General features: G+C 49.5%; 1 protein-coding gene across 3 annotated transcripts in view; it reads left to right on the forward strand.

Moving 5' to 3' along the window:
* Window positions 1-25,371, forward strand: part of DNAJC24 (DnaJ heat shock protein family (Hsp40) member C24) — a 214,030-nt gene extending 188,659 nt beyond the window's left edge. For all 3 annotated transcript variants that reach the window (XM_063944444.1, XM_063944445.1, XM_063944446.1), the window contains exons 4-5: window positions 8,760-8,828; window positions 25,105-25,371. In XM_063944444.1, the coding sequence (XP_063800514.1) occupies window positions 8,760-8,828; window positions 25,105-25,238 (203 nt within the window). In that variant the 3' untranslated portion in view covers window positions 25,239-25,371. The remainder of the gene's footprint in view (window positions 1-8,759; window positions 8,829-25,104) is intronic.

A 25,371-nucleotide genomic window follows, 5' to 3' on the forward strand; every position in this document is an offset into this window, starting at 1 on the left:
AATCTTGATCCAAGGCACCAACAGGCTCAAAGCTTTGACCTTCTTCCCAAAATGCATAGCGCCGCCTCCTATATCACCCCGCCTTCATGCACAGGAGCTCAGTTTGTAAGTTGGTGCCTTGCAGTATGCAGGCACTGAACAGGGGCTGCTCTAGGCAGCCTTTTCAGAGCTTCATTTACAGACTGAAAGACAGAAGAAATGTATGAAGATTTACAGGGCTGCTGCAGGTAAAGTCTCATAGACTTACCTGCGTGCAGCTCCATCACCCCCAGCGGCGCTATATACTCCCGCGCCGCGGTTGCCGGGTCACTGAAGCGGAGGCGCTGGCTTCTTCCCTCTTCACGTGAGTCACACACACACCGCCGTCTCCCGGATCGCGGGGCCGCTGACAAGGGGAAGGTAAGGGGCTTCTGTGCCGCACTTTGCACCGCGATCCAGCGCAGCCGTAGGAGGCGGGCCGCGCGTGCGCTGGTGTGGACACGGATTACTGGGCTGATGTTCCACTAGCCACCAGGGATATACTTTATGGGCACAGGTCAGGGGGGACGTTGTACCATCCCCCCCCCCCCCCCCCGTTTTCTTTACTGCCCGCACGCCCGGTGGGGATGCCAGCAGGGAAAGCAGGCCGGACCTGAGGACCCTCCCCACAGCCCCAGGGCGCCATTTATGTTCCCGCCCTGGAGCTGCTTCCTTCTCCCTCTCTCCCGGTCAGCAGCCAGTACAGGAAGAGCCTTGCTGTTGCTGGGATTGCTGGGGCAAATACTCCTCTGTGGAATCGCCTGGCTGCCAGTGCTGTGTTTCCTACAGGACACTTGAGTATTCTACCTGTCACTGGGACTGTGTTAGTCAAGAAAGAGTGCATGCATTCAGGGTTGTGTGGTACAAACACCCTGTGATATACATCCAGTGCTTACTGTGTTTGTTATATCTATTGTTATCACTTATAGCCATACTGAGTATTACTTTGTATTGCTAGTTCAGTGCAGTTTATGGTTCAGTGTGCATGTAGCTGCTGCGTGGTTGCCTTATTGCAGGGTATTTCACTCAGCGTGCTATTCCTATATTGCTATACCAGAGGGGGCCATGTGTTTCAGGTTTTTCTATAATAATAATATAGGATTGTATCACAAGATATACCGATAGGGTATTTTTACTTGTGAGTTATAGTCACCATATATTCTGTATCTATTGAACTCTTGGTCTGTGCCATCTTAGGCTTCTGTTCTGAGAGTTCTTGATAGGTATAGTGCAGGGTTGACCAACCAGTCGGAGGCAAAGAGCCAGAAAAGATCCATAGGCAAGTGCAAGAGCCAGCGCGCAAAAATGGGGGTGTGGCCTAGTTGTCACAATTTTTGTGCACACACCTTTCGGTATGATGTTTGTAGGAGTGTGACCTTGTGTCATAACCCTGTTTAGTCATGTTGTACAGTGCCACATACATATAAAAATGCCAAAAAATGGGTACCACCACAGTGCCAGATACATATATGCCCCCAGTGCCAGATATGCCCCGATGCAGATACACATGTCCCCACAGTGCCTCCCACAGTGCCAGATATGCCCCCACAGTGCCAGATATGCCCCCGATGCAGATACACATGTCCCCACAGTGCCTCCCACAGTGCCAGATATGCCCCCCACAGTGCCAGATATGCCCCCGATGCAGATACACATGTCCCCACAGTGACTCCCACAGTGCCAGATATGCCCCCGATGCAGATACACATGTCCCCACAGTGCCTCCCACAGTGCCAGATATGCCCCCACAGTGCCAGATATGCCCCCGATGCAGATACACATGTCCCCACAGTGCCAGATATAACCCCAGAGTGCCAAATATGCCCCCACAGTGCCAGATATGCCCCCGATGCAGATACACATGTCCCCACAGTGCCTCCCACAGTGCCAGATATGCCCCCACAGTGCCAGATATGCCCCCGATGCAGATACACATGTCCCCACAGTGACTCCCACAGTGCCAGATATGCCCCCGATGCAGATACACATGTCCCCACAGTGCCTCCCACAGTGCCAGATATGCCCCCCACAGTGCCAGATATGCTCCCAATGCAGATACACATGTCCCCACAGTGCCAGATATAACCCCAGAGTGCCAAATATGCCCCCACAGTGCCAGATATGCCCCCGATGCAGATACACATGTCCCCACAGTGCCAGATATGCCCACACAGTGCCAGATATGCCCCCAGTGCAGATATGCCCCCAGTGCAGATACACATGCCCATACAGTGCCAGATATGCCCACACAGTGCCAGATATGCCCAGTGCAGATATGCCCCAGTGCAGGTACACATGCCCCCACAGTGCCAGATATGCCCCCAGTGCAGATACACATGCCCCCACAGTGCCTCATATGCCCACAGTGCAGATACACATGCCCCCACAATGCAGATACATATGCCCCCACAGTGCAGATATGCATGCCCCCAGTGCTGATACATATGCCGCCACAGTGCCTCACTCCCCCGTCCCAAAAAAAACAAAACAAAGTGCTGCTTACCGCACTGCTGTGAGAGGAAGGAGAGTGCAGCGCGCGCCTCTCCTACCCCTCCATCTCCGGCGGCGGTGTGTATCTTCAATTCGGCGCCGGCCCGTGAGCCAATCAGAGCTCGCGGACCGGCAGCCAATCAGGAGCCTTAGCTGCCGGTCCGCGAGCTCTGATTGGCTCACGGGCCGCCACAGAATTGAAGATACACACCGCCGCTGGAGACCTGCTGCAGTGGGAGTCTGGTGTGTCGGGCAGCAGTGGCCGGGAGCGCATCGATCCGCATGCGGAGGATGAAAGAGCCGCATGCGGCTCGAGAGCCGCAGGTTGGCCACCGCTGGTATAGTGCTTTGTACCAGGTTGCCCATACACTTTGTACCAGGTTTGCCCATTATTGTGCACACTGGTATGTCTGCTTCACGTGGCAATGACGCTGGGGCCTCTTCCACACTGCGTGGTAGTGAGGCCGCGGACGTAATGGTGGATAATATGGCAGCTGAGAGTTTAGGTTCAGGGGGTTCCTTACCCACCAGTGGGTCGGTAGCACCTGGGACATTCCAAGACCCACCTTGGGCTACATTTTCCACATTGTTAAACACGCTCATAACTAAATTGATGCCCCCTGTGGGACCACCTGTGCCACTGCAACAGTTTATGGTCCCTGCTGTTAACCCGCCATGGGCGGATCAGCTTTCCACTCAGTTACAGCATTTGCACTGATTGATGACTAAATCCAAGTGTCACTCTCGCCCGCCTAAGACTAAGTTGTCTTCTAAACGGGCCATTACCTCCTCCCAATCCACTGCTATCCCAGACACGTCCTCTGACGAAGATGGCGCATATACTGATCCCACAGACAGTGACAGAGATGTTTCTGATTGGGAGGGGAAGTCATTGGTGGATGTCCCGGATTTGATTGATGCTATTAGGCTCATTCTTCAGGTGTCTGATGATCCTGAGCCTGCGGAGGTCTCTTAAAATCCGATTTAACCGAAAGATGGTGGTTATACAAGTTTTACCTCATTCTCAACACCTGGCTGACATATGTCAGGACTCATGGGATAATCCGGGAACGGAATTCACACCGCATAAGAGACTGTTGGCTTGCTATGCTCTCTCTGCGGAGCTATGTTAAAAATTGGGAAACTCCTCCCCCTGTAGATTCTCATGTGGCGTGCATGGTTGTTTCCTCCGCTCTGCCAGTAACTACCGTCACCTCTCTGAAGGAACTGACGGGTAGACGTGTGGAGGGTTGTTTGAAAGCGATTTACACCCTAACGGGGGCTATGCTTAGGCCAACCATTGCAGCAACTTGGGCTGCTGAAGCTGTTGAAGCGTGGGCTCAGGAGCTAGAGGTGGAGCTGCCTTCCAACGCATCTGAGCATGCTCGACAATGTCTCTTGTATATTACCACGGCTTCTCTGTACCTTAAGGAGGCGGCCTCCGATGCCGGGGTGCTGGCGGCCAAGCTACTATTACGTCCGTCTTGGCTAGACGTATCCTTTGGTTGAGATCCTGGTCGGTGGATACGGATTCCAAGAAAACCCTGGAGGTGCTTTCTTTCAAGGGAGACATTCTCTTTGGAGAAGACCTCAGTAAGATTGTGGCTGATCTGGCTACTGCTAAAACAACTTGCCTTCCTAGTACGGCTCCTTCCACGCAGAAGGCTTAAAGTACTTTCCCCCGGCCCTTTCGTCCTCCAGGTAAAGTAAAAGGTCAGGTGTACCCAAAGCAAGCTCGTTCTTCCAGACCTGCCAAGGCCAGTCCGAAGCGGGCCTGGGCCGCCCGTCAGCCTGCTTCCAAAACTGACAAGCCTGCTGCATGACGGGGCGGATCTCCCTCTGGGAGATCGCAGGGTGGGGGGCCGACTTCTAGGTTTTGCCCAGGAATGGTTGAAGACCACTTCCGATGCCTGGGTAAGGGAAGTCGTCGCTCGAGGTTACGCTGTACCCTTCAAGAATCGTCCCCCTCATCGATTTTGCCTGACAGATGTGCCTCTGGATCCGGCAAAAGCAAACACGTTGCACTCGGTGGTACATTCCCTCCTGATCACAGGAGTGGTGGTACTGGTGCTTCTGGCTCAGAGAGGCAAGGGGTACTATTCACTGCTGTTTCTAGTCCCGAAACCGAACGGGTCCTCGCGGCCCATTCTCAATCTGAAGTCCTTGAACAAGCATGTGCGGGTCTCCAAGTTTCGTATGGAAACTCTGCGCTCTATTGTTCTGCCCATGGAACCTGGGGACTATATGGTCTCCCTGGACATACAGGATGCCTACCTGCATATCCCTATTGCGGTATCTCATCAACAGTACCTGCGATTTGCGGTGGGCAACCTTCATTACCAATTTTGGGTGTCACCCTTTGGTTTGACAACGGCTCCCCGAGTTTTCACCAAAGTAATGGCGGTCATGACGGCTACACTCCACCGTCAAGGGATCAGGATCCTACCGTACTTGGACGATTTGTTGATCCTGGCAAATTCCCCAGAACTTCTCCTGTCATCTCGATCTGACGATCCAGTGCATGACAGCCCACGGGTGGTTGATCAACTGGAAGAAATCCTACCTGGTTCCTGCTCGGAGCATGTTACACCTGGTAGCGTTATTGGACAATCCCAACCAACGGTTGTCCCTGTCTCAGGAGAAAGTCCTGAAGATTCAGGATGGAATTCGATGCTTCCTATCTCGTCCGCAAGTGTCGATACATTCGGCAATACAAGTGCTAGGTCTCATGGTGTCGGCTTTTGACATGGTGGAGTATGCTCAGTTCCACTCTCGCCCTCTGCAGACGTTGATTCTGACCAAGTGGGACGGCCTGCCTCACCGGATAAGATCTCACATGATCTCATTGTCTCCGGAGGTCCGCCTGTTACTGAGCTGGTGGCTGCAGGACCAACAATTGAGCAGGGGCCGTCCCTTCTGGATATCCGACTGGGTCCTTCTGAAAACAGATGCCAGTCTGAGAGGTTGGGGTGCGATGTTGGAACAACACTCCCTTCAGGGTCGGTGGACCAAGTAGGAGTCTCTACTCCCGATAAATATTCTGGAACTGCGGGCAGGGTTCAATGAGTTGACAATGGCCCAGCATCTCATACAGAACAGACCTGTTCAAGTACAATCGGACGACGCCACCACGGTGGCGTACATCAATCATCAAGGCGGCACTCCAAGCCGCATGGCAATGAAGGAAGTATTAAGGATTCTTCAGTGGGCAGAACGCCATCTGCTGGCCATATCCGCAGTGTTCATTCCGGGCGTCCTGAACTTGGAAGAGGACTATCTCAGTCGTCAGGACGTACACGCAGGAGAGTGGAGCCTCCATCCGGAGGTGTTTCAACTTCTCGTGGACACGTGGGGCCTTCCAGATGTGGATCTGATGGCGTCTCGACACAATCACAAGGTTCCGGTCTTCGGAGCAAGGACAAGGGATCCTCAAGCTGCGTTCATGGATGCTCTGGCGATTCCATGGAACTTTCAGCTACCGTACATGTTCCCTCCAGTGTCACTCCTGCCCAGAGTAATACGTAAGTTTAAGCAAGAAGGAGGAAACCTGCTTCTGGTCGCTCCAGCGTGGCCCAGACGGCACTGGTTTTCCAATCTACTGGGTCTCTCGTGGGATCGTCCCCTTCTACTTCCACAACGACCAGACCTCCTCGTTCAGGGCCCTTGTGTTAACCAGGATTTAGTCCATCTGGCTTTGACGGCATGGCCCTTGAGGCTTCCGTCTTAGGGCCAAGAGTTTTTATGAGGCGGTCGTTCAACCAATGTTGAAGGCCCGTAAGCCGGCTTCTGCTCGGATCTACCATAGGGTCTGGAATGCTTTCTTTACTTGGTGTGCGTCTCACAATCATGACGTTTTCAAGTTTAGTACGGCCAAACTGTTGGCCTTTCTACAACAGGGCCTGGACTTGGGCCTGCGTCTTGCCTCCCTCAAGGTTCACATTTCTGCCTTGTCAGTTTGGTTTCAGAGAAAAATTGCTATCGTACCTGATGTCCATACATTCTTAGGGTGTATTGCGGATTCAGCCTCCTTATCTGCCACCTGTGGCTCCTTGGGACTTGTCGTGGTGTTGGAGGCCTTACAAGAGTCTCCATTCGAACCTCTTGCATCTGCTGACCTTAAGTGGCTTTCCCTTAAGGTTTTATTCTTGCTGGCGATTGCTTCAGCTAGAAGGGTCTCGGACTTGGGTGCCTTACCCTGTAAGTCCCCCTATTTGATTTTTCACCGTGACCGGACGGTTCTTAGAACGCGGCCATCTTATTTACCTAAGTTGGTGTCTTCCTTCCACCTTAACCAGGAGATTGTGGTTCCGGCCTTTAATTCTCCTGAGTTGTCTTCCAAAGAGCGGTCTTTGGATGTGGTACGGGCGGAGAGCCCTATGTGAAGAGAACTTCCTCCGTTAGGAAATCTGATTCTCTTTTTGTATTGTTTGGTTTTCACAAACGTGGCTGGCCTGCTTCCAAGCAGGCTTTGGCTAGTTGGATTAGAATGGTGATTGCACATGTTTATGTACAGGCTGGTCGTCTGGTTCCTGCTACCATTAGAGCCCATACTGCTCGGTTGGACCTTCTTCGGCAGCCTACCGTGGTGCAACCCTTGATCAATTGTGCAAGGCGGTTACGTGGTCCTCAGTGAACACGTTCATAAGGTTATATGCCTTCGATATTTCCGCCTCCCAGGGTGCTTCCTTTGGACGCCGGGTTCTTGTGACCGCTACAGTGCGTCTCCTCCCATAAGGAACTGCTTTAGGACATCCCCGATGTTAATAATTTTGGAGCCCAGTGTACCCCGCAGCAGAAAATGAGATTTATGGTAAGAACTTACCGTTGTTAAATCTCGTTCTGCGAGGTACACTGGGCTCCACAAGACGCCCACCCTGACGCGCTTTGCTTCTTTGGGTTGGTATGGCATTAGCCGCTGACGCCCTCCCCTTTGGTGAGTGTGTGGTCTATGTGGCTACTCATGTTTGTCGTCTCTGGTACCTGCTACTGCATTGGGCTGGTTAACGAAACTGAGCTCCTGTGCACGGAGGCAGGGTGATATAGGAGGCGGCGCTATGCATCTTGGGAAGAAGGTCAAAGCTTTGAGCCTGTTGGTGCCTCGGATCAAGATCCTACTCTTCATCCCGATGTTAAGCCTTGTGGAGCCCAGTGTACCTTGCAGAAAAAGATTTAACAACGGTAAGTTCTTACCATAAATCTCGTTTTCATATGCACCAAAAGTAAACTTCTGGACCTCGCTTTTCTTACATTCATTTTCCTAATTTCTCTTAAGATACTACTTGGTCAACTATTATTATTGTCTTAATGGAGAGAGGTGACAATGGGGGCTGTCTTAACTTCATGTGCCATAATACAGTATACTTTTCGATTTAAAGTAACGACCAGCGACCAGTCTCCAGCACCACAGAGGGTCTCAACTGAAGATATCCTTAATTGTTCTCCACTACTGAAGTATATGGAAAACAACATTGTTCCAAAGAATTAAGTTAATTTTTGCACTTGGACATAAAATGAGCCTAGCCTACATTCTCTGCAGAATTCTCCAATCCGCACGTGTCTGACTATCCCATCCAATTAGAAAATGCAACGCTTTGCATCACCAGCAAGAAGCGCTATATGGTGGCACAGATGTAGAAAGTGTTGTCCTGGGCTGCAATTTGTACACTTCCCTTGTACCCTTTACCCACAAGTCTATGTTGCTATAGTCCGTGCCATTCAGCAGTACATCAGGGTTCAATAACATCAGAACTGAAAAATCCACTTAATTCAAAACCGCAACCAGTCAACTGATAAATACTGAAAAAATTCCAGCAAATGAACCGCATTAATGAAATCGGGTGGTATTCATGTGACCGCCGGTCAGCTGACAGACAGTCACATGACCTCCTCCACCAGCCCGACGGGTCACTGTCCCGATGGTCGGCATGCCGACCAACAGGGACTATTTCCACTCGTGGGTGTCCACGACACCCATAGAGTGGGAATAGAACCCGTGGCGAGCGCAGGTCGCCACCGAGCCCGCAGCGTGGCGAGCACGCAAGAGGCTTGCTGCACTCGCCCCTCCCCGCCGGGATCCCGGCGTCGGTATGCTGCCGGGATCCCGGTGTCGGTAAGCTGACCAGCGGACAGGAGACCGCCGGTCAGCCGTACTACACCCAATGAAATCATATATAATTTATACTAAGACTTTCAGAACCTATTATTCCTTATAGAGAAACCTTTGACATATGTTTTTTTCTTCCCTCCATTAGACATCGAGATGACCCGGTCGTTCCCTGTGGACACTCAGATACACTTAGAGGAAATGTTTTGGGATGACGGTATGTATTGGATGAACGTATGGATGTAGACATAACTATTGCAAATGTTCATTTGGCATGTATGGAGTGTGATGGAGCTATGTGGTTGGCTGAGAAGGAAGAATATTGTAACTATTAGGAGTTACTTGCAGTTTAAATAGCTGTGTAAATACACAAACATGCCCCAAGTGTCTCCCATTTTTGATGTTGCATGTCAGGCTTATTGTGTCTTTACACTGGCCAGCATAACACATAACAATGGGGGTAATTCAGAGTTGATCGCAGCAGCAAATTTGTTAGCAGTTGGGCAAAACCATGTGCACTGCAGGTGGGGCAGATATAACATTTGCAGAGAGAGTTAGATTTGGGTGGGTTATTTTGTTTCTGTGCAGGGTACATACTGGCTGCTTTATTTTTACACTGCAATTTAGATTTCAATTTGAACACACCACACCCAAATCTAACTCTCTCTGCACATGTTACATCTGCTCCACCTGCAGTGCACATGGTTTTTCCCATAAGGGAAAATTTTGTTTTGCAATCAACCTTGAGTTAGGCCCATAAGATCTTATATTCTGCGACTGCAGCAAAGATGTATGTGTCCTGCTTATGTGGCTCAAAAAGGCTTTGACTTATCCCCAGATATGCCTCTGGTGGGCAATCTTCTGTGGGCCCTGAGGACCAGGTGTAAAGATACTGTATGTGATGGCGATGACACTAGCAGCATTATCTAGCTTCTTCCTATTGGCTGGTTGTATATTGAACGCTCCAACTGATAGTACTTCACAGCTGCATTATATAAAGTTTGGACAGTCTGTTCGGATTTCTTAGTGGCCATTTCCATTTGGAGTACTGCAAGAAAGAAGACATTGGATTTGCAAAGCGCTAAACAATGGAAGTGGGGCTATTCCTATTTTATATAGAAAATGCAACTTTTGCATTTACCACTAACGCAGTGAAAACCCCTCGTGTCTCTTGTGTATATGATACTTCATTATATTATATTGTGTACAAGTAGGTATCAATAAGAAGTTGTGCTGGTATATTTATCAAAATTCTTTTTACTAAAAGAATGTGAAAAACGAGATTTATGGTAAGAACTTACCATTGTTAAATCTCTTTCTGCGAGGTACACTGGGCTCCACAGGGAATGACATTGGGGTGTAGAATAGGATCTTAATCCGAGGCACCAACAGGCTAAAAGCTTTGACTGTTCGCAGAATGCCTAGCGCCGCCTCCTCTTTAACCCCGCCTCCGTGCACAGGAGCTCAGTTTTGTTAACCAGTCCAATGCAGAAGCAGGTAAAAGACGACAACCGTTAGTAGCCACATACACCACATTCTCGCGACAGGAGAAAGTGTCAGCGGCTAATGCCATACCAACCCAAAGAAGCAAAGTATGTCAGGGTGGGCGCCCTGTGGACACAGTGTACCTCGCAGAAAGAGATTTAACAACTGTAAGTTCTTACCATAAATCTAATTTTCTGCTGCGTGGTACACTGGGCTCCACAGGGAATGACATTGGGGATGTCTTAAAGCAGTTCCTCATGGGAGGGGACGCACTGTAGCGGGCACAAGAACCCGGCGTCCAAAGGAAGCATCCTGGGAGGCGGAAGTATTGAAGGCATAGAACCTTATGAACGTGTTCACTGAGGACCACGTAGCCACCTTGCACAATTGTTCAAGGGTTGCACCACGGCGGGCCGCCCAAGAAGGTCCAACAGTCCAAGTAGAATGGGCCTTGATGGTAGCAGGAGCTGGAAGGCCAGCCTGTACATAAGCATGTGCAATCACTATTCTAATCCATCTGGCCAGGGTCTGCTTGTGAGCAGGCCAGCCACGTTTGTGAAAACCAAACAGTACAAAGAGAATCAGACTTCCGAAGGGATGCAGTTCTCTTCACATAGATACGGAGAGCCCGTACCACATCCAAAGACCGCTCTTTGGAAGACAAGTCAGGAGAGGCAAAGGCCGGAACCACGATCTCCTGATTAAGGTGGAAAGAAGATACCACCTTAGGTAAGTACCCGGGACGTGTTCTAAGAACCGCCCGGTCATGGTGAAAAATCAGATATGGGGACCTACAAGACAAGGTACCCAGATCTGACACCCATCTAGCAGAGGCAATAGCCAGCAGAAACAATACCTTAAGAGAAAGCCACTTAAGGTCTGCAGATTCAAGAGGCTCAAACGGAGACCCTTGCAACGCCTCCAGAACCACCGACCAGTCCCAAGGAGCCACAGGCGGGACATAAGGAGGTTGAATCCACAACACACCCTGAGTGAACGTATGAACATCAGGTAAGGTTGCAATTTTTCTCTGGAACCAAACAGACAAGGCAGAAATATGAACCTTGATGGAGGCCAGACGAAGGCCCAAGTCCAGGCCCTGTTGTAGAAAGGCCAAAAGTTTGGCCTTACGAAACTTGTAAGCGTCATGATTGTTAGTGGCGCACCAAGCAAAGTAAGAATTCGATGATAAATCCAAGCAGAAGCCGGTTTTTGGGCCTTCAACATGGTTTGAATGACCGCCTCAGAAAACCTTTTGGCCCTCAAGACGGAAGTTTCAAGAGCCACGCCGTCAAAGCCAACCAGGCTAAATCCTGATATACACAGGGGTCCTGAACGAGGAGATCTGGGCGTTGTGGGAGTAGAAAGTGACGCTCTATCGAGAGACTCTGAAGGTCTGAGAACCTATGCCGTCTGGGCCATGCTGGAGCGATCAGAAGTAGGATTCCTCCTTCTTGCTTGAATTTCCTTAGTACTCTGGGCAGAAGTGACACTGAAGGGAACACGTATAGCAGACGAAAGTTCCATGGAATTGCCAGTGCGTCCACGAACGCTGCTTGAGGATCCCTAGTCCTTCTCCGAAGATCGGAACCTTGTGGTTGTGTCGAGACGGCATCAGGTCCACATCTGGGAGGCCCCACTTGTCCACTAGGAGTTGAAAAACTTCTGGAGTACTCTCCGGCGTGTATGTCCTGACGAGTGAGGAAGTCCGCTTCCCAGTTGAGTACCCCCGGAATGAACACTGCCGATATGGCTGGCAGATGGCGTTCTGCCCACTGAAGAATTCTTGATACTTCCCTCATTGCCATGCGGCTTCGAGTGCCACCTTGATGATTTATGTACGCCACCGTGGTGGCGTTGTCCGATTGCACTTGAACAGGTCTGTTCTGTATTAAATGCTGGGCCAAGTTCAGAGCATTGAACACTGCCCGCAGTTCCAGAATGTTGATCGGGAGGAGAGACTCCTCCTTGGTCCACCGACCCTGAAGGGAGTGTTGTTCCAACACCGCGCCCCAACCTCTCAGACTGGCATCCGTTGTAAGAAAAACCCAGTTGGAGATCCAGAAGGGACGACCCTTGTACAATCGTTGGTCCTTCAGCCACCAGCTCAGTGACAGATGAACCTCCGTAGACAAGGAGATCATGTGAGACCTGATCCGGTGAGGCAGGCCATACCACTTGGCCAGAATCAATTTCTGCAGAGGGCAGGAATGGAATTGAGCATACTCCACCATGTCGAAAGCAGACACCATGAGACCTAGCACTTGCATCGCTGAATGTATCGACACTTGCGGACGAGACAGGAAGCATCTTATCTTGTCCTGAAGTTTCAGGACCTTCTCCTGAGACAAGAACAACCGCTGGTTGTGAGTGTCCAACAACGCCCCCAGGTGCACCATGCTCTGAGCAGGGACCAGGGAAGATTTCTACCAGTTGATGAGCCACCATGGGCTTCCAGAAACTGGAGCGTCATTTTCAGATGACGTAGGAGAATTTCTGGGAAATTTGTCAGGATCAACAAGTCTTCCAGATACGGGAGGATCCTGACCACTTGACGGCGGAGTACAGCTGTCATTACCGCCTTGACTTTGGTGAAGACTTGTGGAGACGTGGTCAAACCAAAAAGTAACGCCCGAAATTGGTAATGGAGGTTGCTAACGGCAAACCTCAGGTACTACTGATGCGACATTGCAATAGGAATATGGAGGTAAGCATCCTGTATGTCCAGGGAGACCATATAATCCCCAGGTTCCAATGCCAGAACAATAGAGCGAAGAGTTTCCATAAGAAACTTGGAGACTTTCACGTATTTGTTCAAGGATTGAGGTTGAGAATGGGCTGTGAGGACCCATTCTGTTTCGGGACTAGGAACAGCGGTGAATAGTACCCCTTGCTTCTCTGAGCCAGAGGCACCTGTACTACCACTACTGTGTCCAGGAGGGACTGTATTACCGAATGAAGAGTTTTTGCCTTCACCTGATCTGAAGGGATGTCTGTCAGGCAAATCGATGAGGGGGACGATTTTTGAAGGGGACGGCGTAAACTCGAGTGACGACTTCCCGTACCCAGTCATCGGAAGTGGTCTTCAACCATTCCTGGGTAAACCCTAGAAGTCGGCCCCCCACTCTGGGATCCCCCAGAGGGAGGCCTGCCCCGTCATGCAGCAGGCTTGTCAATTTTGGAAGCAGGCTGACGGGCAGCCCAGGCCCGTTTAGGTTTGGGCTTACTGTGTTTGGAAGTGCAAGTCTGTTTTGGGTACGCCTGACCCTTTGCTTTCCCTGAAGGACGAAAGGAGCGAAAGGAAGTACTCTTAGCCTTCGGTATCGAAGGAGCAGTACTAGGTAGACACGCTGTTTTAGCAGAAGCTAAGTCAACCACCATCTTGTTGAGGTCTTCTCCAAAAAGAATGTCTCCCTTAAAAGGGACCACCTCCAGGGTTTTCTTACAATCCAGATCACCAGACCAGGATCATAGCCAGAGAATCCGGCGAGCCAGAATGGACGTAGTAGAAGCCTTGGCCGCTAGAATACCGGCATCAGAAGCCGCCTCCTTAATGTAATGAGAAGCTGTGACAATATACAATAGACATTGTCTAGCATTAGCAGAGAAGTTGGAAGGCAGCTCCGCTTCCACCTCCTGAGCCCACGCTTCAATAGCCTCTGCAGCCCATGTCGCTGCAATAGTGGGTCGATGCACAGCACCTGCCAGAGTGTAACTCGCCTTTAAGCAACCCTCCACACGCTTATCCGTCGGTTCTTTCAGAGACATGATGGTAGTTACAGGCAGAGCTGAGGATAGCACCAACCGCGCCACCTGCGAATCCACTGGCGGGGGTGTTTCCCAATTCTTACTTAGCTCCGCAGCGAGGGGATAGCGAGCCAGCATCTTCTTGTGAGGTGTGAATTTCTTTCCTGGATTTTCCCAGGATTCCTGACGAATGTCAGCTAAATGGTCAGAATTAGGTAAAACTTGTTTAACCACTTTCTGACGTTTAAACCTATCCGGTTTATTAGGAGCAGTTTGAGGCTCTGGGTCTTCAGTAATTTGAAGAATTAGCCTGATAGCCTCTAATAAGTCAGGAACATCCACCTGTGAGACCAATTCCCCATCAGAATTATCTGAATCAGTGTCTGTGGGGTCAGTATATACGCCATCCTCGTCAGACGAGGTGTCTGGGACGTGGTTGGATTGTGAGGAAGTAATAGCCCGCTTAGAGGACCCCTTGGTTTTAGGCGAGCGAGGGTTAGATTTGTGTTTGGTCAGAGATTTGTTGTAACTGATTGGACAGGTGATCTGCCCATGGCGGATTAACCGCAGGGACCATAAGTGGTTGTACCGGCACATGAGGTCCCATAGGGGGCGTAAGTTTAGTTACAAGCGTACTTAACAACGTGAAGAAAGTAGCCCAAGGTGGGTCATTTTGAACCCCCGTTGCTACATTTCCACTGGGGGGTAGGAAACCCCCAGAACCTGAACCCTCTGCTGCTATGTTTTCCTCTAATGTGTCTGCAGCATCACCACCACGCAGTGTGGGATCAGCCCCTGCTCCGTTGCCCCTTGTAGCTGACATAGCTGAAAGCTCAATTCAAGGCAACCCAGTACAATATCAGCAGCTAAATACCTGACAAGAACCCCCTATCAGCACAAACAGAGGATTCAAGAGGTATACGGTGACTAAAAATAACAGAGAAAAATACACAATAAGTATATCCTGTGTAACTCCTATATTTAATAATTACCTTGACGCACTTAGCCCCCTCAGGTTATAGAATATAGGGATAGCAATCTGAGTGAGATACACGAAATGGAAGTCACACAGCAGCTAAATGCACACACACACACAGTCACATTACACAATGCAGAAATTATGACATGCAATAAAATTGCACTGGACTAGCAATACAAAGTAATACAGGTTGAGTATCCCATATCCAAATATTCCGAAATACGGAATATTCCGAAATACGGACTTTTTTGAGTGAGAGTGAGATAGTGAAATCTTTGTTTTCTGTGGCTCAATGTACTCAAACTTTGTTTAATACACAAAGTTATTAAAAATATTGTATTAAATGACCTTCAGGCTGTGTGTATAAGGTGTATATGAAACATAAATGCATTCTGTGCTTAGACTTGGGTCCCATCGCCATGATATCTCATTATGGTATGCAATTATTCCAAAATACGGAAAAATCCCATATCCAAAATACCTCTGGTCCCAAGCATTTTGGATAAGGGATACTCAACCTGTACTAAGTACAGCTATATAATCAATAGCTATATCAATGCACAGTAAAGACTGGATGTATATCACAGGGTACTTGTACTATATAACCCTGACTAAATGCACTGTTTCTTAAATAACACTGTCAGCAGACATGTAGAATACATAAGTGTCCTGTAAAATGCACAGCGCTGACATGCAGGCGGCTTTCCAGAGGAGGATTTGCCCAAACAGTCGCAGAATCAGCTCAGCTTGAGGTAATGGCGCCCAAACGCTGACAGGGAGTGAGGGAGAGAGATGCAGCTCCAGTGTGGTAACATTTACTCTAAATGGCGCCCTGGGGCTGGGGGAGGGGCTACAGGTCAAAGCCTTATCCCCTTATCTGTGATGCGGACGTGCGAAGCAGCATTACTACTCTATGGGGGTCATTCCGAGTTGTTCGCTCGTTGCCGATTTTCGCTATACTGCGATTAGTCGCTTACTGCGCATGCACAAGGTTCGCAGAGCGCATGTGCTTAGTTATTTTACACAAAAGTTAGGTATTTTACTCACGGCATAACAAAGCTTTTTCATCGCTGTGCTGATCGTAGTGTGATTGACAGGAAGTGGGTGTTTCTGGGCGGAAAGTGGCCGTTTTATGGGAGTGTGCGGAAAAACGCAGGCGTGCTAGTTGAAAACGCAGGAGTGTCTGGAGAAACGGGGGAGTGGCTGGGCGAACGCTGGGTGTGTTTGTGACTTCAAACCAGGAACGAAAAAGGACTGAGCTGGTCGCAATGGCTGAGTAAGTCTGGAGCTACTCAGAAACTGCGGGGTAATCGTTACGAGAAAATTAGCGAAGCTTTTGTTAGCAATTCTGATATGCTGAGATACACTCCCAGGAGGCGGCGGCTTAGCATGTGCAATGCTGCTAAAAGCAGCTAGCGAGCGAACAACTCGGAATGAGGGCCTATATCTGGATGTAAGTACAGGTTGAGTATCCCATATCCATATATTCCGAAATACGGAATATTCCGAAATACGGACTTTTTTGAGTGAGAGTGAGATAGTGAAATCTTTGTTTTTTGATTGCTCAGTGTACACAAACTTTGTTTAATACACAAAGTTATTAATAATATTGTATTAAATGACCTTCAGGCTGTGTATACAAGGTGTATATGAAACATAAATGAATTGTGTGTATGTACACACACTTTGTTTAATGCACAAAGTTATAAAAAATATTGGCAAAAATTACCTTCAGGCTGTGCGTATAAGGTGTATATGAAACATAAATGCATTCTGTGCTTAGATTTAGGTCCCATCACCATGATATCTCATTATGGTATCTAATTATTCCAAAATACGGAAAAATCCGTTATCCAAAATACCTCTGGTCCCAAGCGTTTTGGATAAGGGATACTCAACCTGTATACACATTTGTGACGTAGAAATACTGCTGTCTTTTCAGTTGTATGTTTATTGATACGTGTGACTCAACATAAAGACAGCACCAGTAAGACAGATGTTTAGGCGTCAGTGCAGAAGTTAAAGGGCTATAAATGAGGACATTGGGTAATTTTGGAGCACCACGTGAAGCAGTTTTGACAATCATTGATCCCGATGATACTGTATATGTACAGTAAGGGCCATTCACTATTATGGGCATTTTATTGGAAGATTCACGCTAGGATCTTGTACTGTTTATTTTCATTTGTTTATTCTGCAGTTTCCCCACAAAAGCAACAATCCTCGTGGTAGTCACAGGGATCGGTGGTCAATATATAAAACCTCATCTGCTCTACCTTTTCCTAATGCATATGGCCGTCCGCCCATGTACATCGGCTACAGGAGCAATAGTCTAATACAGCGGTGGCCAACCCGCGGCTCTCGAGCCGCATGCAGCTCTTTCATCCTCCGCATGCGGCTCGATGCGGTCCGTGAGCTCTGATTGACTCACAGGCCGGCGCCGAATTGAAGATACACACCGCCGCCGGAGACGGAGGGGTAGGAGAGGCGCGCGCTGCGCTCTCCTTCCCCTCACAGCAGCGCGGTAAGCAGCACTTTGTTGTTGTTTTTTGGGACGGGGGAGTGAGGCACTGTGGCGGCATATGTATCAGCACTGGGAGCATGCATATCTGCACTGTGGAGGCATATGTATCTGCACTGGGAGCATGCATATCTGCACTGTGGAGGCATATGTATCTGCACTGTGGGGGCATATGAGGCACTGTGGGGGCATGTGTATCTGCACTGGGGGCATATGAGGCACTGTGGGGGCATGTGTATCTGCACTGGGGGCATATCTGGCACTGTGGGGGCATGGGTACCTGCACTGGGGCATATCTGGCACTGTGTGGCCATATCTGGCACTGTATGGGCATGTGTATCTGCACTGGGGGCATATCTGGCACTGGGGGCATATCTGGCACTGTGGGAGGCACTTTGGGGACATGTGTATCTGCATCGGGGGCATATCTGGCACTGTGGGGGCATATATGGCACTGTGGGGACATGTGTATCTGCATCGGGGGCATATCTGGCACTGGGGGCATATATTTATCTGGCACTGTGGTGGCACCCATTTTTTGGCATTTTTATATGTATGTGGCACTGTACAACATGACTAAACAAGGTTATGACACAAGGTCACACTCCTACAAACATCATACCGAAAGGTGTGTGCACAAAAATGGGGCGTGGCTTTGTGACAACTAGGCCACACACCCCATTTTTGCGCGCGCTGGCTCTTGCACTTGCCTATGGATCTTTTCTGGCTCTTTGCCTCCGATTTGTTGGCCACCCCTGGTCTAATACTTTCTTTTCTGCTGTGGGGTACACTGGGCTCCACAAGGATAGACATTGGGGTGTAGAGTAGGATCTTGATCCGAAGCACCAACAGGCTCAAAAGCTTTGACCTTCTTCCCAAGATGCATAGCGCCGCCTCCTATATCACCCCGCCTCCGTGCACAGGAGCTCAGTTTGTAGTTGGTGCTTGCAGTGCAAGCATGTAACAGGAAGGGCTGCTCACAGCAGCTCTAGACAAAGCTTTTTCTGAGGAAAAAAGAAGACTACAAGCGCTGCAGCAGAGGCACAGATTGTGCTTGATGTCAGTAGACATTGCCTGCTTGCAGCTCCATCTCTCCCCCAGCGGCGCTGTACACTCCCGAGCCCTGGTTGCCGGGTACCTACAGCGGAGGCTCCGGTTTCCTTCACGTTAGACACACACGGCTGGGGCTCTCCAGGATCGCGTGGCCGCGCTTCGGGAGGTCGTAAGTGGTCTCGCTTGCGGGACCCGGTTTTTATCGCGATCCAGCGCGGTCAGTGGGAGGCGGGCCGCGCGCGCTGGCGGTGGACACTGTGGCAGTACAGGCGATCCCACTAGATCACCAGGGCATGGGCGCAGGTCAGGTTTTCTCTCTAAACCGATTTTTATATCGCCCACAGTACCCGGTGGTTTTGCCAGCAGGGGGATAAGGCTTAGACCTGAAGCCCCTCCCCCCAGCACCAGGGCGCCATTTCTAGCAAGTGTTCCCGCCCTGGAGCTGCATCTCTGTCTTTTCCTCACTCCCTGTCAGTGTCTGCAGCGCCATTATCCCTCAGCTCACTGTTCCTGGGACTGCTTGGGCAAATCCTCCTATGTAAAGCCACCTGGTTGTCAGTGCTGTGACTTTACATGACACTTAAGTATTCTACCTGCCTTTTTAGACAGTGATAGTTAAGAAAGAGTGCATTTAGTCAGGGTTTCCTAGTACAATTACCCTGTGATATACATCCAGTTCTTACTGTGTACTGTTATATCTCTTGTTATATAGCTGTGTAAGCTAGTCCAGTGCAGTATTATTGTCAGTAATAACCTCTGCATTGTACAAACTGTGACTTTTTGTGTGTGCATTTGATAGCTGAGTGTTGTCCATTTCGTGTCTTTCACTCAACTTGCTATCCCTATATTCTATAACCTGAGGGGGGCTTGGTGCGTCAGGTTTTATCTAATATAGGATTTTCACAAAGATATATACAGTATTACGTATTTTTCTCTGTGATTTAGTCACCATATCTCTCCTTTATCTCTGCTGGTGCTGACTACACTGCACAGGGGTTTGGGTTTAGAGGTATAGTGCTGCTGATAATTGTACCTCATACTGCAAGTTATATCATGTTGCTTCTGAGGGTAACGGTTCTGGGGCTGAACACACTGCCGGTGTTGCTGAAGCCACAGACCCATATGAGGAGAATATAGCAGCTGTGGGCTCTGGTTCTGGGGCTCCTTGCCCCCCAGTGGGACTATGGCAACGGAGGCACACACTGACCCACCGTGGGTCGCTTTTTCCACGCTTCTGCATACGCTAGTTCATAAACTATCACCCCCTATGGGACCCCCAATGCCAGTACAACCGTATGTGTTCCCTGCAGTTAACCCGCCGTGGGCGGACGACTTATCTGCTCAATTAAAGAAGTTAAACCAGTCCCTGACTACTAAAAAGTCTGACCATCGCTCGCCTAAGTCCAAGGGATCCTCTAAGCGAGCGCTTGTCTCCTCACAATCCACTGCTGTCACTGACACCTCGTCTGATGAAGACGGCACTTACACTGACCCCACAGGTTCTGACTCAGATATGGCTGACGGGGAGGGTAGTTCACATGTGGATGTTCCTGATCTTTTGGAGGCTATTAAGTTAATTCTACAGATTACGGATGATCCCGAGCCATCCGCCCCTCTTAAGAAACCAGATAGGTTCAAGCGTCAGAAGGTGGTTAAACAAGTTTTACCTCACTCTGACCACCTAGTGGATATACGTCAGGAACCCTGGGAAAACCCGGGTACGAAGTTTGTGCCTCAAAAGAATATGCTGGCTCGCTATCCCTTCGCGCCAGAGCTGTCTAAGAATTGGGAAACGCCTCCTCCAGTGGACTCGCATGTGGCTAGGGTGGTGGTTTCCTCAGCTCTGCCTGTTACTACCGTCACGTCTCTAAAAGAGCCTACGGATAAGCGTGTGGAGGGTTGTCTAGAAGCGATTTACACCCTCACGGGTGCTACGCAAAGGCCCATTATTGCAGGCTACATGGGCTGCCGAGGCTATTGAAGCATGGGCCTTGGAGTTAGAAACTGAAATCTCCTCTGACCATGCTAGACATTGCTGATCATATATTGTCACAGCTTCTCGATATATTAAAGAGGCGGTTTCGGATACCGGTATCCTAGCAGCCAAGGCCTCTACTACGTCAGTCCTGGCTCGCCGGATATTGTGGCTGAGATCCTGGTCTGTGGATCTGGACTCTAGAAAAACCCTGGAGGTACTCCCTTACAAGGGAGATATTCTGTTTGGGGAGGACTGAAATAAGATAGTGGCTGACTTGGCTACTGCTAAAACTGCCTATCCGCCGAGTACCGCTCCTTCTGTGTCGAAGGCTAAAGGTACTTCCTTTCGCCCTTCAGGTAAAGCAAAAGGTCAGGCGTACCATAAGCAGGCCCGCACTTCCAAACCTGGTTAGCCGAAGCCCAAAAGAGCCTGGGCTGCCCGTCAGCCAGCTTCCAAGACCGATAAGCTTGCCGCATAACGGGGAGGGCCTCCCCCGGGGGGATCCCAGGGTAGGGGGCCGGCTTCTAGGGTATACCCAGGAATGCCTGGGTACGGGAAGTCGTCACTCGAGGTTACGCCATAGCCTTCTAAAACCGACCCCTTCATCGATTTTGCCAGACAGACGTCCCGTTGGACCAGAAGGCAGACACTCTGCATTCGGTGGTACAGACCCTCCTGGATACAGGAGTTGTAGTACAGGTGCCTCTTGCTCAGAGGGGCCGGGGGTACTATTCTCCGCTATTTCTAGTCCCGAAACTGAATGGGTCCTCCCGGCCCATTCTCAACCTCAAGGCATTGAACAGTTTTTGTGAAGGTTTCCAAGTTCCGGATGGAAACCCTTCGCTCTATAGTTCTCGCCTTGGAACCTGGGGACTTCATGGTCTCCCTGGATATACAGGATGCTTACCTGCATATTCCTATAGCAGTGTCTCATCAGCAATACCTGAGATTTGCGATTGGCAACTGCCATTCCCAGTTTCGGGCGTTACCTTTTGGTTTAACAACGGCTCAGCGAGTCTTTACAAAAGTCATGGCGGTGATGACGGTGGTACTCCGCCGTCAAGGGGTCAGGATACTGCCGTATTTGGACGACTTGTTAATCCTAACAAATTCCCCAGAACTTCTCCTGCGTCATCTAGATGTGACGGTCCGATTTCTGAAAGCCCACGGGTGGCTCATCAACTGGAAGAAGTCATCCCTGATCCCTGCTCAGAGCATGGTGCATCTGGGAGCACTATTGGACACTCACAACCAGCGGTTGTTCCTGTCTCAGGAGAAAGTCCTGAAACTTCAGTACAGGATTCGTTGCTTCCTATCTCGTCCGCAAGTGTCGATACATTCGGCGATGCAGGTGCTGGGCCTCATGGTGTCAGCATTCGACATGGTGGAGTACGCTCAATTTCACTCTCGCCTTCTCCAGAGGCTGATTCTAGCCAAATGGGACGGCCTGCCTCACCGGATCAGGTCTCAAATGATCTCATTGACTCCGGAGGTCCGTCTGTCGCTGCTCTGGTGGCTCCGGGACCAACAACTGTGCAGGGGCCTTCCGTTCTGGATATCCGACTGGGTCCTGTTGACGACAGATGCCAGTCTAGGAGGTTGGGGCGCGGTGCTGGAGCAACACTCCCTTCAGGTGCGGTGGACCAAGGAGGAGTCCCTCCTCTTGATCAATATTCTGGAGTTGCGGGCGGTCTTCAATGCCTTGAACCTAGCCCAGCATTTAATTCAGAACTGTCCTGTTCAAGTACAGTCGGACAACGCCACCACAGTGGCTTACATAAATCATCAAGGCGGCACTCGAATCCGCCTAGCAATGAAGGAAGTCTAACTGATTCTACAGTGGGCAGAACGCCATCTACCGGCCATATCGGCAATATTCATTCCGGGAGTCCTGAATTGGGAAGCGGACTTTCTCAGTCGTCAGGACGTGCATGCCGGCGAGTGGGGCCTCCATCCAGAAGTGTTTCAACTCTTAGTGGAAAGGTGGGGCCTTCCAGACGTAGATCTGATGGCGTCTCGACACAATCACAAGGTTCCGGTCTTCGGAGCAAGGACAAAGGATCCTCAAGCAGCATTCGTGGATGCGCTGGCGGTACCGTGGAGGTTTCGGCTGCTGTACGTGTTCCCTCCGGTGTCACTCCTGCCCAGGGTAATTCGGAAGTTCAAGCAAGAAAAAGGAATTCTGCTTCTCATAGCTCCAGCGTGGCCCAGACGGCACTGGTTCTCAGACCTGCAAGGCCTATCGTCAGAGCGTCCAATTCTACTTCCACAACGCCCAGACCTCCTCGTTCAGGGCCCCTGTGTCTACCAGGACCTAGCCCGGCTGACTTTGATGGCGTGGCTCTTGAAGCTTCCGTCTTAAGGGCTAAAGATTTTTCTGAGGTGGTCATTCAAACTATGTTGCGGGCCCGGAAACAGGCTTCTGCTCGGATTTACTATAGGGTCTGGCATTCTTACTTTGTTTGGTGCGCATCTTAACGATTATGATGCTTCCAAGTTTAGTATAGCCAAGTTGTTGGCTTTTCTTCAGCAGGGCCTGAATTTAGGCCTGCGTCTGGCCTCCCTCAAGGTTCAAATATCTGCCTTGTCGGTGTGGTTTCAGAGAAAAATTGCGACCTTACCTGATGTCCATACCTTTACTCAGGGCGTGTTGTGTATCTCGCTATGTCCCGCCTGTGGCTCCTTGGGATTTGTCGGTGGTTTTGGAGGCGTTACAAGAGTCTCCGTTTGAACCTTTTGGTTCAGCTGATCTTAAGTGGCTTTCCCTTAAGGTGGTGTTTCTGCTGGCTATTGTTTCAGCTAGAAGAGTGTCGGATTTGGGTGCCTTGTCCTGTAGTTCCCCATATCTGATATTTCACCGTGACCGGGCGGTTCTTAGGACTCATCCCGGCTATCTACCTAAGGTGGTTTCTTCGTTCCACCTTAATCAGGAGATTGTAGTTCCGGCACTTGTTTCTCCTGATCTGTCTCCCAAAGAGCTGTCTTTGGATGTGGTACGGGCTCTCCGTATCTATGTGAAGAGAACTGCTTCTATTAGGAAATCTGATTCTCTCTTTGTGCTGTTTGGATTTCACAAATGTGGCTGGCCTGCTCACAAGCAAACTCTGGCCAGATGGATTAGAATGGTGATTGCACATGCTTATGTGAAGGCTGGTCTCTCTGCTCCTGATCACATTAACGCCCATTCTACTCAGTCTGTTGGACCTTCTTGGGCGGCCCAACATGGTGCGACCCTTGAACAATTGTGCAAGGCGGCTACGTGGTCCTCAGTGAACACGTTCATAAGGTTCTATGCCTTCGATACTGCCGCTTCCCAGGATGCTCCCTTTGGACGCAGGGTTCTTGTGTTTGCTACAGTGCGTCCCCTCCCATAAGGAACTGCTTTAGGACATCCCCTATGTCTATCCTTGTGGAGCCCAGTGTACCCCGCAGCAGAAAACAAGTTTTATGGTAAGAACTTACCTTTGTTAAAACTCTTTCTGCGGGGTACACTGGGCTCCACAAGGCGCCCATCTTGACGCACTTAGCTTCTTTGGGTTGGTATGGCATTAGCCGCTGACACTTCTCCTGTCAGGAGAGTGTGGTGTTTGTGGCAACTGGCAGTTGTCGTCTCTTTTACTTGCTACTGCATTGGGCTGGTTAACAAAACTGAGCTCCTGTGCACGGAGGCGGGGTGATATAGGAGGCGGCGCTATGCATCTTGGGAAGAAGGTCAAAGCTTTTGAGCCTGTTGGTGCTTCGGATCAAGATCCTACTCTACACCCCCTATGTCTATCCTTGTGGAGCCCAGTGTACCTCGCAGAAAGAGTTTTAACAAAGGTAAGTTCTTACCATAAAACTCGTTATTTATCCAGTGAGCAGACAGTAAGGGGGAGATTTAATTGTTTGAAAAGTCAATTGGGTGTCTGTTTTTTCCTATCTAATAGACAGGAAAAAACGGACACCCAACCAACTTTTCAAACATGTGAATTCCCCCCTGTGTGCAGTCAGAATCTAGTGCTGCCCATAGATTTTATGCAAGCCACTGCAACCGCCTCTTTCTATGTACAGTAGATCCATCAGAGGACAGGCTTTCTTTCATTGTAAGCAAGACTCAGAATAACAGGGAGCCCATGACACGTCAACAAGTCATGTGATCACCCTGAAACACCTTAGTTAACGGACAGGCTGATTCGGCCACGTTGCATCCGATTAGGCAGGATATATGCGATAAATGCGTAAAGTCTGTTCCACAAATGCGCTGTATGCAAAAACTTCTTATGCGTCCATGAAGAGAGACCTGTGCGACTCAGAATTAGGCCTAATTTGTCGCTGAAGATCCTTACAGCAAGCAGATCTGGATTATGTTGTTCACTTGCAATTTTTATTATTCTCTCCAAACACTGGATATTATATATTATGAAGTTAGAGTGGAAGTAGCATTTACGGACTCACAGCTCAAAAAGTCCAGGTCAGTACCTTGCCTGAAATAAGGCAAGGTATTGACCTGGTCTTTTTGGGATGCGAGTCCGTGAGTGCCACTTCCATTCTAACTTGTATTACAAAATTGTCCAAAGAGGGCACGGCAAGCTGTATACATTGCTGTACTCGTGTGCCATGCGCCCCACCAATGCTAATATATATATAATAAAATCTCCAAATAGCTCTATCTCTGTGTGTGTGTGTATGTACAGTATGTGTGTATATACAATGTACTGTATAAAACTAAAGTGTATTCTCTCTTATAACAGATGGAGAACATTACTCCTTCCTGTGTCGTTGTGGAGGAAAGTATATTGTTGACGAAGAAGACTTGGAACAGACATTTTTAGTAAATTGCAATTCCTGCTCATTGATTATAGAGATCTTACACGGAGAACGGTAAGCGTGGATAATGAGAGAGAAGAATGGAATCCTGGAATGGACTACGGACATATGGTGTATAAATCTTGTTTGTTATATCTGTATATACTGTATTATAGTGTTTCTGTAATTATTAAAGAAAAAACCCTTTTGTA

Source organism: Pseudophryne corroboree, chromosome 11 (assembly GCF_028390025.1).
Source record: "Pseudophryne corroboree isolate aPseCor3 chromosome 11, aPseCor3.hap2, whole genome shotgun sequence".
In the NCBI taxonomy this organism is placed as follows: domain Eukaryota; kingdom Metazoa; phylum Chordata; class Amphibia; order Anura; family Myobatrachidae; genus Pseudophryne; species Pseudophryne corroboree.